This window comes from Electrophorus electricus, chromosome 15, assembly GCF_013358815.1.
Source record: "Electrophorus electricus isolate fEleEle1 chromosome 15, fEleEle1.pri, whole genome shotgun sequence".
In the NCBI taxonomy this organism is placed as follows: Eukaryota; Metazoa; Chordata; class Actinopteri; order Gymnotiformes; family Gymnotidae; genus Electrophorus; species Electrophorus electricus.
The window spans coordinates 12,988,196-13,003,199 of NC_049549.1; the positions used below are offsets into that span (position 1 = coordinate 12,988,196).

The window sequence follows — 15,004 nt, forward strand, 5'->3', positions numbered from 1 at the left end:
TAAAGGGCATTATGATAGTCAAATTGGGATTAAATAAAAGCATGTATAACCCTTTCAAAATCATTAAAGGTAAATGTCATCATGATTTAAAGGTTTCTGTGGCCATTGCCAGATGTCACCAGGTTTAAGAGCTTTGTTCCTTTTGATCAGACTTAACTTCAGCTGAGTTGATTTTGAAATTACTTTTTACTAAACTGCCACAGACACCAGGAAGAGAGGCTCCATTTTGTTAGTGGTAGCTCAGTAGTTAAGGTACTTGACTTGTAATTAGAAGGTTGCTGGTTCAAACCACACCACTGCCAAGTTATCGCTGTTGGGCCCCTGAGCAAGGCCCTTCGTCCTCAGTTGCTCTAGTTGTACTCAGTTGGTAAATGTTTAGCAGCTACTGCTGAGACAGTTGTTGTTGAAAAAGCCTTGTTCCATATTTTTTTCCCTTGTTGTTTTTTATCCATAATGTAGTCAGTAGTTACAATTTATGCATCCACAAAGTACAGTACAGTTGTGAATAGCTTTATAAACTGTTCAAATTCATTACATGATACAAAGAGCTTCTAAGTGGTGCACAAACCTAAAGCATAAGTTAGGCAAAGTTTCTCCAAGTTATGTCAACATTCTCTTAGAGTCAAGGCATGTTTAGGCATGTATTAAATATAAGACACCAACAGGAGAAACCAATAGGCACATTTATATGCACAAAATAACTAACTGAAAATAACTTCATTCAATTATTTCCAAAAGGCAGTGAATAGTGGGTATCAGTTGTTACCTGGAAACAACCTCCTCTATGAACGGCCAATACGTTTTTGGCAGCAAACATTAATATATAATATCTCATTCAACTACTGGAGTGAACAGTCAATCAGTGCAGTAATGGCTACATAGAAGCATAAAAACAACAATTTGATTTTGCTTAATTAACTGATCTATTTATGCATAAAACAGTATCGAAAGAATGGAGGCTTACTCAAATAACTGCTTCTGTATTTATCAAAACTGAGTGTATAAATGGTGTCATTAGTTCTGTTGCTGTTCTTGTTCTATACTAGCCCATCAGGTGGAACTACTGATTGCAGCTTTACTGTGCGTGTCCACAGCCAATAACTGTTCCTCGTGTTGTGTTTTGTCTATATGTAACACTTGTGAGGTAAGCAAGGTACATTGAACCAGTAGAATAGGTTTGTGGGAGTGGTAGTCTTGGAATAATAAAACTCAGACCTAAATCTAGGGTTTAAACAATTAACTTGTTCTCGTTTCCATTAAAATGAAATTTTCTCTTTTCAACAATGAATGACCAACCAAAAGAAAATGGAAAATCAATAAAAATAATAATTGGAAAAATCAATTACCATAGTAACTCAAAGAAAATAAATCACCACCTTACAGGTCTTATTGTAATCTCTTTTTCCTTCCTAGTAAACTTATTTATAAAATTTCTGTATAAAACTTGGAATTTACTTCATCTACAAGCTTTATTGTATCAATCCCTACTGAGGTTTAACTCTAATCTGTGTTTAATCACTTATTGAAATGTTTATTGTAATCACAGTGCCTGGGGTTTCTTATTGTTTAACCCCATAGCTTTTTTTTTCTTTTAGGCTAATTATGTATTACCTTTAACAGGGTTAACAAAACACGTCAATTGGTTGACCTACACTTAATTCACTCTACTCATGAACAAAATGAAAACAACAGAAGAAATCTGTGGACAATCAACTGCAATGAAACAAAGAAATACACACAATACCAAATAACAGTACTGTATACACATATATATTCACAAAGCCCCGATGAAATAATGAGGCACAAAAGATGAAAGGGGCGTTCAAATGGAAGGGAAAAAATCATTACAAAGATAGGTTTACAAACGCCTTGGGTGGCTCGCCGTTTCAGGTCTCTGCCTGACGTTCATGTAGCTGAGGAGGCGTTCTCACAGAGGGGAGAAAAGAAAACGAAAACTAGAAAAGCGGGAAGTAATCAAATAAGACAAAAAAACCCAGAACTGCACCCAAGTAGTAACAACCTTAGTGTGTTTTTTCATACAAGCATTCAGTAAGATAACATGTCACAACTGTCATACATTCAAATTAAAATCTGCCTCAGAGAAACGTACGCTTTTATGACAGCTAAGTTTTCATATGCACGATTCAGCACATGAAGAGATTATCACCAGCACAACTCAATGTGTATTATGTAATGCACACAAAATTTCAAACAAATCTTTACACTTTTCTGCATCAATTATCACTCAAATTAGATGAACAACATTTAAATTTATACTCTCGCTTTTTAATCTATTATCTGGCTTCCTTCATCATAGCATTTTTCCCCCGCAGCGTCATGCTAATTAGCTTCTTTTCCTCGCTAATCATTTTGTGAAGTATTTCAAATTTTTTTTTTAAATCACCAAATCTGGACTTTTTAGTCTCAAGACGAGGCAATGGTTAAGATAAACCGTAGTTCTCACAAATTTGGTAGCCTTGGTCCAAATTTAGTAGTTTTATTAAGTTCTCAGATTGTGAGCTCGTTTAACGTGCGTCTCCGCCCTCTCCCTCTCTCTCTCTCTCTCTCTCTCTCTCTCTCTCTCTCTCTCTCTCTCTCTCTCTCTCTCTCACATCTACTTGATTTACACACTGGAAAATGGGGCATGACTACGTCATGAGTAAAAGTAATTCAGTACTATTTCACTACTCCATATTCATGGTTCAGATATTTTATCCCATATTGGACAATTATAATATTTTATTTCAGAGGAGAATGTATTTCCTTATTCATCTATTTACTAATTTTCTCTATTCATGTCTCAAGTTGAAAGGCAAATAAAGTGCTATTTATTTATCTCTCTCTTCACATTTTTATTAGAAAGTACCTGCAAACCTCTAAGGGTTACACATAGCTGATCGCCGAGAGGCCATGGGCATGGCTGGGTGATAGACCAGTCCTGAGATGCTTGGCCCCCATCTTGGTGCTGGCCTCAGTGATGAAGAGTGCCCTTAACATCCTCCTCCTCACTCTATCTGTCCTGTACAGAGCTGAGGTATGTGACTATCTAAAGTAACTTAACATGTTTCCATCATACAGTATTTAAGAAGTTCCAGGAACATCATCTTTAAATCCAGAACTGCTCTGTTGTATGTGCTTAAGATGATTCTGAGTGATTAAAACTTGTGCCATGTCCCCTATTTTGGCTATTTTGCATGCATATATATATATATATATATATATATATATATATATATATATATATATATATATATATATATATATATATATAAGGGACTGAGACTTTATAATCACTCAGAATCATCTTAAGCACATACAACAGAGCAGTTCTAGATTTAAAGATGATGCACACACACACATACACACACACACGCACAGTGCATCTGTGTGTGTGTGTGTGTGTGTGTGTGTGTGTGTGTGTGTCACTCTTTGAACAATATAAATAATTCACACATAGCAATCGAGAGGCAATTTTCGAGACCCAAACAAACGCTGATTTTTCTGCGGTCTGGAGTTTTTCTCAGCGACCTCTAAAATCCGTCGTGAGCGGAAAATCAGGTCTAAAATCATGTAGTGTGAACTCAACATTATGTGGCCTACAGGAATTTCCACTAGGGGAACAGAACTAGGGGAGGTGCATATTTGACTATAACACTGCTCATTTAAATAACAATTGTCTATGCCTATCAGAAAATGTAACCAACAAACTCTCTCACATTCACTATCAAAACTCTCATTTTCACTATCAAACTGTCTCTCATTCACTGTCAAACTCACATTCACTATCAAACTCTCAATCACTATCAAACTCTTTTACATTCACTAACTAATTCACTATCTCTCTCACTAATTCACTATCTCTCTCATTCACTATTAAAATCGTTCATTCACTGTCAAGAATGCCTGAGTATGACAGTGAAAATGAGAGAGTCTGATGGAGCATGTAAGAGGTTTGATAGTGTTTGTAAGAGAATACGATGGTGAGTGTAAGGGATTTGATAGTGACTGTGAGAGGTAAGTTTATATAATGGCCTAAATGGCCTCTCACTTCACATTCACATCAAATTAACTGCATGCTGTGGCATCTCATGGGTGCCATCTAGCAGTGTGTCTGTGGGAAGACACTGAAGGACATGGTGCAGGAATGGCAGAGGTATCGGGAAGACTGCGAGCGGAATATCAGCTCTGAGCCTACACCCTCAGGTATCCTGAAAAACCCTCCCTTTCTGCCAGTCAAGCCACAGGTCCAGTTCATGAGTGTTGGGTGTGTGGCTTCATGCATAAACATACTGCAAAAAAAAGAAAAAAAAGTTGAGACTTACATTACTGAACACCCTACATTGGTCTGAATTAAGAGCTCTGTTGTTTGCATAGGAAATGTAGATGTGATGAAATACTTGTGATAAAAATTGTGATGAAGATAGAATACCTTTAATAAACTGTTGTCTCTCACATGATGTCATAATATTTCTGTTAAAACTGTTTCACTGCAGCATTCATTTCATCCTGTATCCTTACCCAGGTGCATTCTGCAGACGCATGTTTGATATGTATGCTTGCTGGACAGATGGTATGCCAAACACCACAGTCAAAGTGCCATGCCCCTGGTATTTGCCTTGGTATGATCAAGGTACTTGATGCCATTCATAGTTTAGAGTAGAATATATAATATATATAGTAGTGAAAATAGCAAATTTTAGCAGAATATGCTTTATGCTCTTGACTAGAAATGCAAGAAGATAGGGTGATTATAAAGTATTCAGCTATTGCTTGTGATTCCCATTTTCTGCAGTGCGAACTGGGAATGTGACCCGGGAATGTGGCCCAGATGGCCAGTGGCACACTTTCAACACCAGCCACACCTGGAGAGACCACTCGCAGTGCGACTTCGATGCAAGCAACCTAAGAGAACAGGTGTGACTTCCCTTCATGGCTGTAGTGATGTCAAAGAGTGTGAACATTAAAAACAAAAGAAACCCACCATCAGTTTTTCGTATTTGTTTTCACCTTCATGGGTTCCCATTCAAAACAAGCACAATCTTAAAAAAAGCCTGTAGAGCTTCCCTGATATGCTTCAGTTCAGTAATTTAGGCTGTGCTCATAGGCTTTTTATACCTGTCTCCTCACAGCTTTATTAACTTTCTACCTACTTGGATATTTAGATACCACTCACTAGGTGAAGGTTAAAAGTTCTAAGTAAATTATGTGTAATTGCATGAAGTAGACTGATATGTAGGCAATGACTTTTTACTGGCATTCAGAACTAAATTCTAGACCCTTATATAAGAGATGGAAACACAATATATTTGCTCTAAATAAACTTAGAATTTTTATAAATCACTTATTGACTTATGGATTCATATAACCCTGAAATGTGCTTCTGTATTTGGTGCATGTACCAGCATAGTTAAGCTAAAGGAAAATGTATTAGCGGCATATTAGTGTTTCTACCATGATGGTTTTCTCCTTCCACCTAACATATATATTTCATGAGCCATATGAGAATGAAAAAGTATTTAAACATGATAACTTACAGCTATTAAGAAACTATAAATTGTACTATTCTACAGCTTTACAAACTATTCACATTTATTATATGATATGAAGAGCTTGGTTGTGGTCCACAACCTAAAGGCATAAGGCACACTGCAAATGCTCCACTGACCATATGCTGTAGACAACGGGTCTTGCTCATCAGGTTACTGCTAATGGACCTCCAGTTACAGTCCATTACATGGAAAGGGACCCCCAAATGTATAAAATTATTACCATGCCATGGTCTGCATCTCAAGATGTGCAAGGGCCATTTGCTAGACCTGCAGGGTGAGGAGATAGTGGCAGTGAAATGGGCTGTAACTGGAGAATTGGAAAGTTCTGACATTACACAAACATGGCAAGCTCATTAGCAGGTTCTTGATCAGAATTCACCTGGCATCGTGTTGCACACCAGGCATGTGAGAAATGACTTGTCATAACATCCTGTCTGGTTTATAGCGATTGCAGGCCCACACTGAAATGCACAGGAAATGTGCTGTTAGTAAAAACTTGCAGCCTTTCTCATATGGATGCCATAAATACATTTTGTACATTTATGATATAGGGTATTCAGGAGGTAAGAGTATGTTGCCAAATTGACACATTTGATAATGCAGTTATAATAAGTAAAAATCTATTTGTGTCAGTTATTAGATGAACCTGTTCTGTGAGGGAATGTAAACACATTTAGCTGTTTTAATATATGCTTTAACTGGCCAATTTTGTCTGGTTTAACAGGAGAATCAGATTTTGATCCTAGCCTATTTCAGGGTCATGTACACAGTTGGCTACTCTTTGTCCCTGGCCAGCCTGTCACTGGCCATCATCATACTGCTTCTTTTTAGGTGAGTACAAATTGCTCCAGTCTTGTCTGATGTGTCCTTTATCTATTTTTCAGATTTAAAACAACAACAACAAGAGAACAGATTGTCATCTAGAAATGAGGTTGAACTGGCATGTGTAATTGCCTGTAGGCTATGCTTGACCAACTACATGACCATTACAATTTGATAATATGTGAACTGTACACATTGTAAATGATCATGTGAGTGTGGTTGCGTTAACATGAGGATTCATGGTCATTTGCAGTGTGTAAATGCATTACATAAATGTCAGTCAGAGGCATTAGCATAGCCATTAGCAGCATGAAACACTAGATTTTTCAGTGCAGAGCAGAGTCTTTATATATTTTTTAAGTTTATGTGTTTTAAACATAGTCATATTTCTGCTGTCTTTCCTCTAAAGCCTCCAGCTAAGTTTCATATGTTTTTGCCTGTATGTAGCCTGCATCAATGCTCTCCAGCAGTAACAATCAGGATGTCTAATGATGACATTTATGTGGTTCCTTTTCTTTATGCAGCGCACAATGTGTAACATCATTATGCTTATTCTAGCCTATTATGTTTGGGGAACACTTTATGCTGGCTTACATAAAACTTTCACAGAATTCTACACAATGAATTTATAACACCTTTATGGATGTTAATTACACCATAATGAAAATGTTCCATAATTGTGCACTGGCACCATATAATGCAATAACATGGAACAAAACAGCCATGCCAAAATCAAATTTCAAGTACTGAAAGTTGTATTACTTATTACTAAACACCTAACACTTGAGGTGACCTAATGTATATCACTAAACCTTGGATCTGCTACTTACATTCATTGACATTTGCATTTGTTTCTGCTTCTTTGGAATTGGTTATTTTGTGATTACAATATTGTAGGAAACTCCGCTGCACCCGCAACTATATCCACACCAATCTCTTCACTTCCTTCATCCTGCGTGCTGTGTCCATCCTCACACGTGATGCTCTGCTCTCCAGGGAGACACCTCAGTTCAGAGATGACAGTAACATGTCCCATGTCCTGAGCGAGCAGGTCTGTCCTCCCATCGACTGAAGCCAGTCTCAAATGCACACATAACAAAACCTCTAGCACTTCCCAATGACCTATAGTCTAATATTTCCCAATCCTGGTATATATCTGGACAGATCAGAAACAGAAAATATGGCAATAGTCTCCAAATTCTCTCTCTTGAATTGTATCTAATTCAAGTTTGCAGTCTCAAATGACAAGTTAGCCTACTCTAAAATCATATATCTAAACTCATACAGTTGTGTAAAATAATAGCAGTCTAACATTACTAATGTATTTAATTACTGATTTTGGCAGAAAAGATAATACAATATGGGGAAAAATCCATGACTGGGTGTAGCTGAGTAATGGGCAACTGACAGAATCAACAGTCATGGCATGCACACTGCTAATTGGGTGTAATTGACTAATTTAATGAAAGGGGCGTGTTCAAATTAATAGCAGTGTGGAGTTCAATTAGTAAGGTCATTCATTCTATGAAGAAACAGGTGTCAATTACGGCCCTTATTTAAAGAAAGAGGGCAGCAAATGTTGTGCCTGCTGGTTTTAGCCCTTGCTCAGTGAGTAAAATGGGTCGTTCCAGACATTGCACTGAAGGAGAAAGAACTTTGATCAAGAAGTTGATTGGAGAGAGGAAAACATATAAAGAAGTGCAGAAAATAATTGGCTGCTCAACTAAAATGATCTCAAATGCTTTAAAATGGCAAACAAAACAGAAATACTACGATCCGTGTAGATCATAGAATAATAAGAATGGCAAAGAAGCATCGAATGATCAGCTCCAGGGAAATCAAAGAAGATCTTTAATTACCTGTGAGTACTGCAACAATCAGAAGACACCTACATGAAGCCAAACTATTTGCAAGAAACCCTCGTAAAGTACCGTTGCTGAAAAAAAAGACATCTTTGCCAAAGAACACATTGACTGGCCTAAAGAGAAGTGGCTCAACATTATATGGACAGATGAGAGCCAGATTGTTCTTATTGGGTCTAAAGGCCACAGATAGTTTGTGAGACGACCCATAAACACTGAAGCCACAGTACATTGTGAAGACTGTAAAACATGGAGGTGCAAGCATAATGGTTTGGGGATGTTTCTCATACTTTGGATTTGGACCCATTTATCGCGTACCAGGTATCATGGACCAGTTTGAATATATCAAAATACTGGAAGAGGTCATGTTGCCATATGCTGAAGAAGAAATGCCCTTGAAATGGGTGTTTCAGCAGGACAACGACCCCAAACACACCAGCAAGTGGGCAACATCCTGATTCCAGACTAACAAGATTGATGTTATGAAGCTCAATCTCCAGACCTCAGTCCGATTGAGAATTTGTGGAGTGACATTAAAAATGCTGTTTTTGATGCAAAACCCAAAAATGCAGAAGAACTGTGGAATATAGTCCAGTCATCTTGGGCTGGAATATCTGTTCGCAGGTGTCAGATGTTAGCTGACTCCATGCCATACAGATGTAAAGCAGTTATCAAAAATACAGGTTATACAACTAAATATTAGTTCAGTGATCAACAGAAAAGTTAAATCTGTAAACAACTTTCAGTTTATACTGTAAATATTTGAGTTTGTAAATGAAAATGAAGACACTGCTATTTTTCTGAACAGCCCATTATTCTTTTTTCTTCATTTTCAGTTTAAAAATTGATATTTCGTTCATGTTTTCATGTGGAATTGAATGTACAGTGCTCTCAATGCCTTTGTGTCTATGGAAATAAATGCTATTATGAGGACTGAGCTTTTTCTCAGTTGTTTTAAACACACTGCTATTATTTTGCACATAACTGTATATCACTAGTTACTTTTTAATCAAAAGCTTTGAAGTGAAGCCACAGTCCTGTGGATCCCTGACCCATGAACCTTTACCCTCTGTGCTCTGCCTCCAGGCTCTGTCTGGCTGCTGCATAGCTCAAGTGATGATGCAGTACTGTGTGGGAGCCAACTACTTTTGGCTGCTGGTGGAGGGCCTGTACCTGCACAACCTGCTGGTGCTCATGGTGTTCTCTGAGCAGAGCTTCTTTTGGGGTTACCTCCTCATTGGCTGGGGTCAGTATGCTCTCCTCTGGACACAGAGGGCTTTTGATACGACCCGATCAGCAATAATATTAAAACCACCTGCCTAATAATGTGTACGTCCCTCTCATGCTGCCAAAACAGCTCTGACCCATTGAAGTATGGTCTCCACAAGACCTCTGATGGTGTCATGTGGTACCTGGCACCAAGGCATTAGCAGCAGATTCTTTAAGTCCATGGATCAGACCTGTTTTCCCAGCATATCCCAAAGATTCTCAGTTGGACCTAGAATCTTTGGACCAAGTCAACACCTTGAACCCTGTCATGTTCCTCAATGAAGGAGTGTACTTGGTCTGCAACGTTTAATAGGTGGTATGTGTCAAATTAATATCCACATGAATGCTACAATGGATCGGTGACAGCAGCTGCGATGCACTGTGCTCTGACACATTTTTATCATAGACAGCACTACCTTTTTGTACAATTTGTGCTACAGTACCTATTCTGTGGGATCAGGCCAGATAGGAGAGTTTTCACTCCTCTTGCACATCAGTGAGCCTTGGGCACCCATGACCCTGACTCTGGTACACTAGTTGCTCTGTCCCTAGCTGCTACCTGTCACAATTTTGTCCTTGTCAAAGATACTTAGGTCCTCACTCTTGCCCTTATTTCCTGCTTCCAACATATCACCTTCAAGACTTGACTGTTCACTGCTGCTTACTATATCCCACCCCTTGACAGGTGCCATTGTAATAAGATAATCAGTATTATTCACTACACCTGTCAGTGGCTTTAATGTTATTTATATAAGCAAGATATTGATGTGTGAGCCAAATTCTTGTAATTTTAATATTTGTCATTTTAATTCTTTCAATAAACATCATTCATTTTTTTTCAGGTACTCCCATATTCTTTGTGGTGCCATGGATCATAATGCGCTCCTTGTATGAGAACACAAGGTAAGCTCCATCAGCTAGGCTTTGCTTTGTTTTGTCTTTACTTTAGTGTTTTAAAAACAACAAACATTGCCTAATGCCTTACAGGTGCTGGGAGGTCAATGGCAACATGGCATATTGGTGGATCATCCGAACTCCAATCCTCCTGGCTATTTTAGTGAGTCTTGGTGATTAATGGTGAAAATATCAGTGGACTCATAAGTAAAACATTTTTAGGTGTTTGGACTTAATACTAGTAACACCTTAAAGTAAATCACAGCATGGTATTTTCCAGTATGTCTCAGTACTTCAAAACTCTAAATTTCACTTGAGGCTGCAGCAGTTGCAGATGAGATCTTAGCATAAGTTAAGTGTTAAGTTGAAAGCTAGTTAGCATGGTTTGATTATTATGTTAGAACCTTCTTGTGTTACTTTTTTGGAATGTCTTTTTGTAATTGTGTAATCGTTTATTCCATGATTTCTTTCTGGCTGTGTGAAACTGCACACTTATGCCCCAAGTTGCCCAGCTGAACATCAAGATTAATATGATGAATATTGCTACTATAGCCTGCTATTATAATTTATTATAATCATGTCACAAATTTGTATATTCATATCTATGCTATATTTAATGAGATTTTGCATTCTGATTGTGTGATACATTGCAGGTAAACTTTTTCATATTCATGAGGATTATTCAGATCCTCATCTCCAAGTTAAAAGCACACCAAATGAGATACACAGACTATAAATTCAGGTAAGGCTGTGCAAATACAAATCCAACTAACTGGGCTACATTCAGGATTAATAAATTTGACTGACTAACTTTTGTATATTTGACATTTGACATTCTTCAGGCACTCCAGACACTCATGCTCAGTGCAGTGATTTGCTTCAAACATCTTTCTCTATCCATATTTTTATATTGTTAATATCGTTAATAATAATTCAAATGTATTCACATGATTAGGACTTCCTGTACAAACCTTCAAGGTTTCCTTAGGCAAAAGTAATATTCTTATCTTCTGATATTAAATGTTGCCTTTATTTATAGCAGGGTCTTTAGGAGTTTGTATCTAAGCCAAATCCTGTGGGAGATTTCAGATGTCTCATTTTAAGTGGTGACATTATTGTAAAACGTAAATTTAGAAACATCTTCCATTCAAAATATGTGCCCAAGTGCCCGCCAAAAATGGAAAGAAATCAGATTTCAAGTCACTGTTCTTCTTGTTATTTAGTAATTATGAAATAATAGTACAATGAGGATAAATCATTCTTAAGCTTTGAATTAATTTAAATGCATGTTGATCTTTAGGCTGGCCAAGTCTACCTTGACACTCATCCCTCTGCTGGGAATTCATGAGGTGGTGTTTGCTGTGGGGACGGAGGAACAGACAGAGGGTATACTACGCAGCATCATCCTTTTCTTTCATCTGTTTTTCAGCTCCTTTCAGGTACAGATGATATCTTTACCAAGACAAGAAAGCCCTTCCATTACATGGTGCAAATCATGATATGCTCTCTTGAAGAAAACTGATTAACTTCTGACACATTTAAGAGATTATTCCCATCTGTGTTCCTCTGCAGGGTTTTCTGGTGGCTATTTTATACTGTTTTGTGAACAAAGAGGTAAGAGCCACCAAAAGAACTTCCAAAAGAGTTGGTAAATATACATGCCACCTGTTCCTTCAAGATCAAATGCTCTCCTATCAACTTTGTTTTATGATATTTAAATGTATTTATGTCTGAAGACTAAGCGTTTGAAGACACACATTGATGTTACATGTCCATTTGCTATTGTCTTACGTGAGAGGATATTCCAAAATTAATGAATTCTAATACATTAGATAATACAGCACCATGATGTAATGCATCTCTGAAATAATCACATGCTCAGTATGTGTGTGCGCGCGCATGTGTATGTGCATACCTACTTATACCCACTATGACCCACAGGCCTAGAGTTTTTAAATGGACCTCTGCCTATCCCAGGTGCAGTCAGAGATCAAGAAAAAGTGGCAGCGGTGGAAGCTGGGAATTAGCGTTCTGGATGATCGCAACACAGGCAGCCACACTGCACAGGGATTTAAGTGCTCACAGGACCATCCGTGTCAGCAGGACTGTTCTGAGAGGGACAGCAGCCACAAGGGCTCAGACCCTCCCCCCACCCAGCCCTCTGTCCAGCGGCATCAGCATACTGAAGCTAAGAAGGGCAGGGCGTACTGCTATATCTCTGGGCGCAAGCAGGTGCTGAATGGATTAGACACACCAGCTTTGGGCCACATTGAAATAGAAGGAACAAACCAATACTGTGAGAGCTACTGCTAAGAGAAGTGGAAACGGACCTTGCGTAGCAGTGGTTGTAAAGTGCTACAGGGAGAGATATGGAGATAGCAGTTGCACACATAGAGGCAAGCTGCATATGATAATAGGAAGTTTCTTGCGAGAGTGTTAAATTCAGTACAGTTTACAGGTAGCATGATCCAGCACAATTACAGCTTTGAATGGACCTTTTCTGAAAGCAGTGCAGCTGTAAGGGTTGGCACCAAGCTGAGGCCCCTTCCAGCCACCAGAGGGAGGCCTCGAGTCAACCACGCTACTAATCAGGCTTGATGCCCAACAGTTGGGCTAGACCTTATATAAGCCCAGTGACCCAGTCACTCAGTGCTGGGTCTTTTCTAAAGTTTTGAGCCAAGCTCCTAGGTGGTAACTTCAGGTTTTGAGGTCTGTGAGCCCTTATGCTACAACTCATTTCTTCCCTGCGAGGGTGTCCGTGTTTTTACACATCCCTTTCTCTCTTCAGTTTTCCCCTCTCGAGTCTGTCTCTCTCCCAAGGCTTCCCTTAGCCATTCAAGTTCCTCCACCTTTTTCTGGTTTTGTTTGGGAGGTTTTAGTTTGGTTTTCCCCAGTGCATCGGGGTTGCCGTTCTTCCCGTGGTGTCCTTTGTTCTCCCTTTTTTCCACGCTCGGCGTGTTTGTTTATTTTTCCTTTTGGTTTACCTGATTCAAGATCTAACTGCACACAGGCCCACTATCATTAGTGTGGCTGTGCACCCAGTAGGCTCTCAGTGTCATTACCTAGCTGACCTGGGTTTGAGCCCACTTTACAGCAGCAGTCTATAACTGGACTTTATGAAGCCTTCAGTGCTTTAGAAGCAGAAGGGTCCAAACAAAGTTGTGCTCTTTGTTGTCTTTTTATTGTTTGTTGCTATTTTCTACCTCTTTGAAACATTTTGGCAATGATCTATGTCACTTGAGGACCATCACTCGCAAGCAAGTATGGCCATAGTAAAACATTAAACTCCTGAGGATTATTGAGTATATGTTGTATTCACAGGTAAGACAGCTAGAACCTTGTTATGGTGGCTCATAGTCATAGACTGCCAAATACAATGCATAGCTCTCTGCAAATCTGAAAACGTCATGTTTGGTAAAGGTTTACACAGTTTGGCTTATAAGAGCTATATATCAAGAGCCCTAATCACTATTTCTAATTAGAACCACCTATTATTCATTGATGTTTAAAAATATTTGTGACATAAATATGAGCTCATGAGTCATGAATAATATTATTGCAAGACATTGCAGATGTCATTTAAAACATTCCATATAACTTGGAAAAGAAAATGTTCACCTATTATGTCACCTAAATTCTTACAATTCTGTATTATACTTAAGAGAATTCAGGTCTGTGCATACAACAGGAGATCTAACCTGTTCATTATGACATGACATTCCATTCAGTGGCCTAATACACTCACATGGACATAGCACAGATGCCAACAGAGCACTGTATTAATACTACAGACGTCCCAGCAGGACACTATTTCTGAAACCATGACTAAGCAAGTTTAGAATCTGAATCTGTCACCTATTGTTCTGATCATGTTGAGCAAAATGCATGGACCAAGGTCTGAAATGTTCTGCTTAAAAGATGTAGTTTACCATTTAATGCCATGAAAAACATGTCACAGAGACTCATATGAATCTTAAATAGTGGAAGTTTGGTGTGGCCCATTTGAAAGCTAGTTGTCATACTTCCAAGAGCCCTCAATATTTACCAAAACCTTGTTTCTTGAGATTTCAATAACAAACCCATTTTCTGTTATATTACTGAATATGGTGCAATTTCACTGCTTGCCCTCTTTATTTTCAAATGACTATGATATGGTATTCTGAGTTAGTTGAATTTTACCAGTAAATAAACTAGACAAACTAGTTTTTGGAGTTGGCTACAAGGTTATAAAGTCATTGGAAAAACTCACAAAGCTAACACTACATGCTTCACCATACAGTATGTTTTCAGCATATGCTTTATCATTCAACTGAAAGAATATTCGGTGCATTAAGGCAGAATCTGAAAGGCATACTTTGGTATACATGGGACTCAGAAGAAAACCCACATACACACAGCCCTCCACTGCAGCTCAGCTTTGATTATTCACTGCAGTAGAACATGACGTTGAAGGTCGTTCCATACCTTGGCAATAGTCGCCATCTAGTGGAAGTAGCTAAAAAAGAATCAAAATTGCTTACCTTCACTTCTAGGCCCTCTGTCATCCTAGCAGTGCTATATCTTATAAGGCAGGAACTAAATTGTAAATTGTAAGTGTATGGATTTGTG

General features: G+C 38.4%; 1 protein-coding gene across 1 annotated transcript; it reads left to right on the top strand.

Moving 5' to 3' along the window:
- Positions 1–2,977: 2,977 nt before the first annotated feature.
- Positions 2,978–12,709, top strand: gipr (gastric inhibitory polypeptide receptor). Its single transcript, XM_035534286.1, has 13 exons — positions 2,978–3,034; positions 4,107–4,203; positions 4,523–4,630; positions 4,793–4,914; positions 6,274–6,380; positions 7,269–7,422; positions 9,320–9,479; positions 10,345–10,405; positions 10,490–10,559; positions 11,050–11,138; positions 11,697–11,835; positions 11,969–12,010; positions 12,374–12,709. The coding sequence occupies exons 1-13, from the start codon at positions 2,978–2,980 to the stop codon at positions 12,707–12,709; spliced, it is 1,542 nt and encodes a 513-aa protein (XP_035390179.1).
- Positions 12,710–15,004: the final 2,295 nt, after the last annotated feature.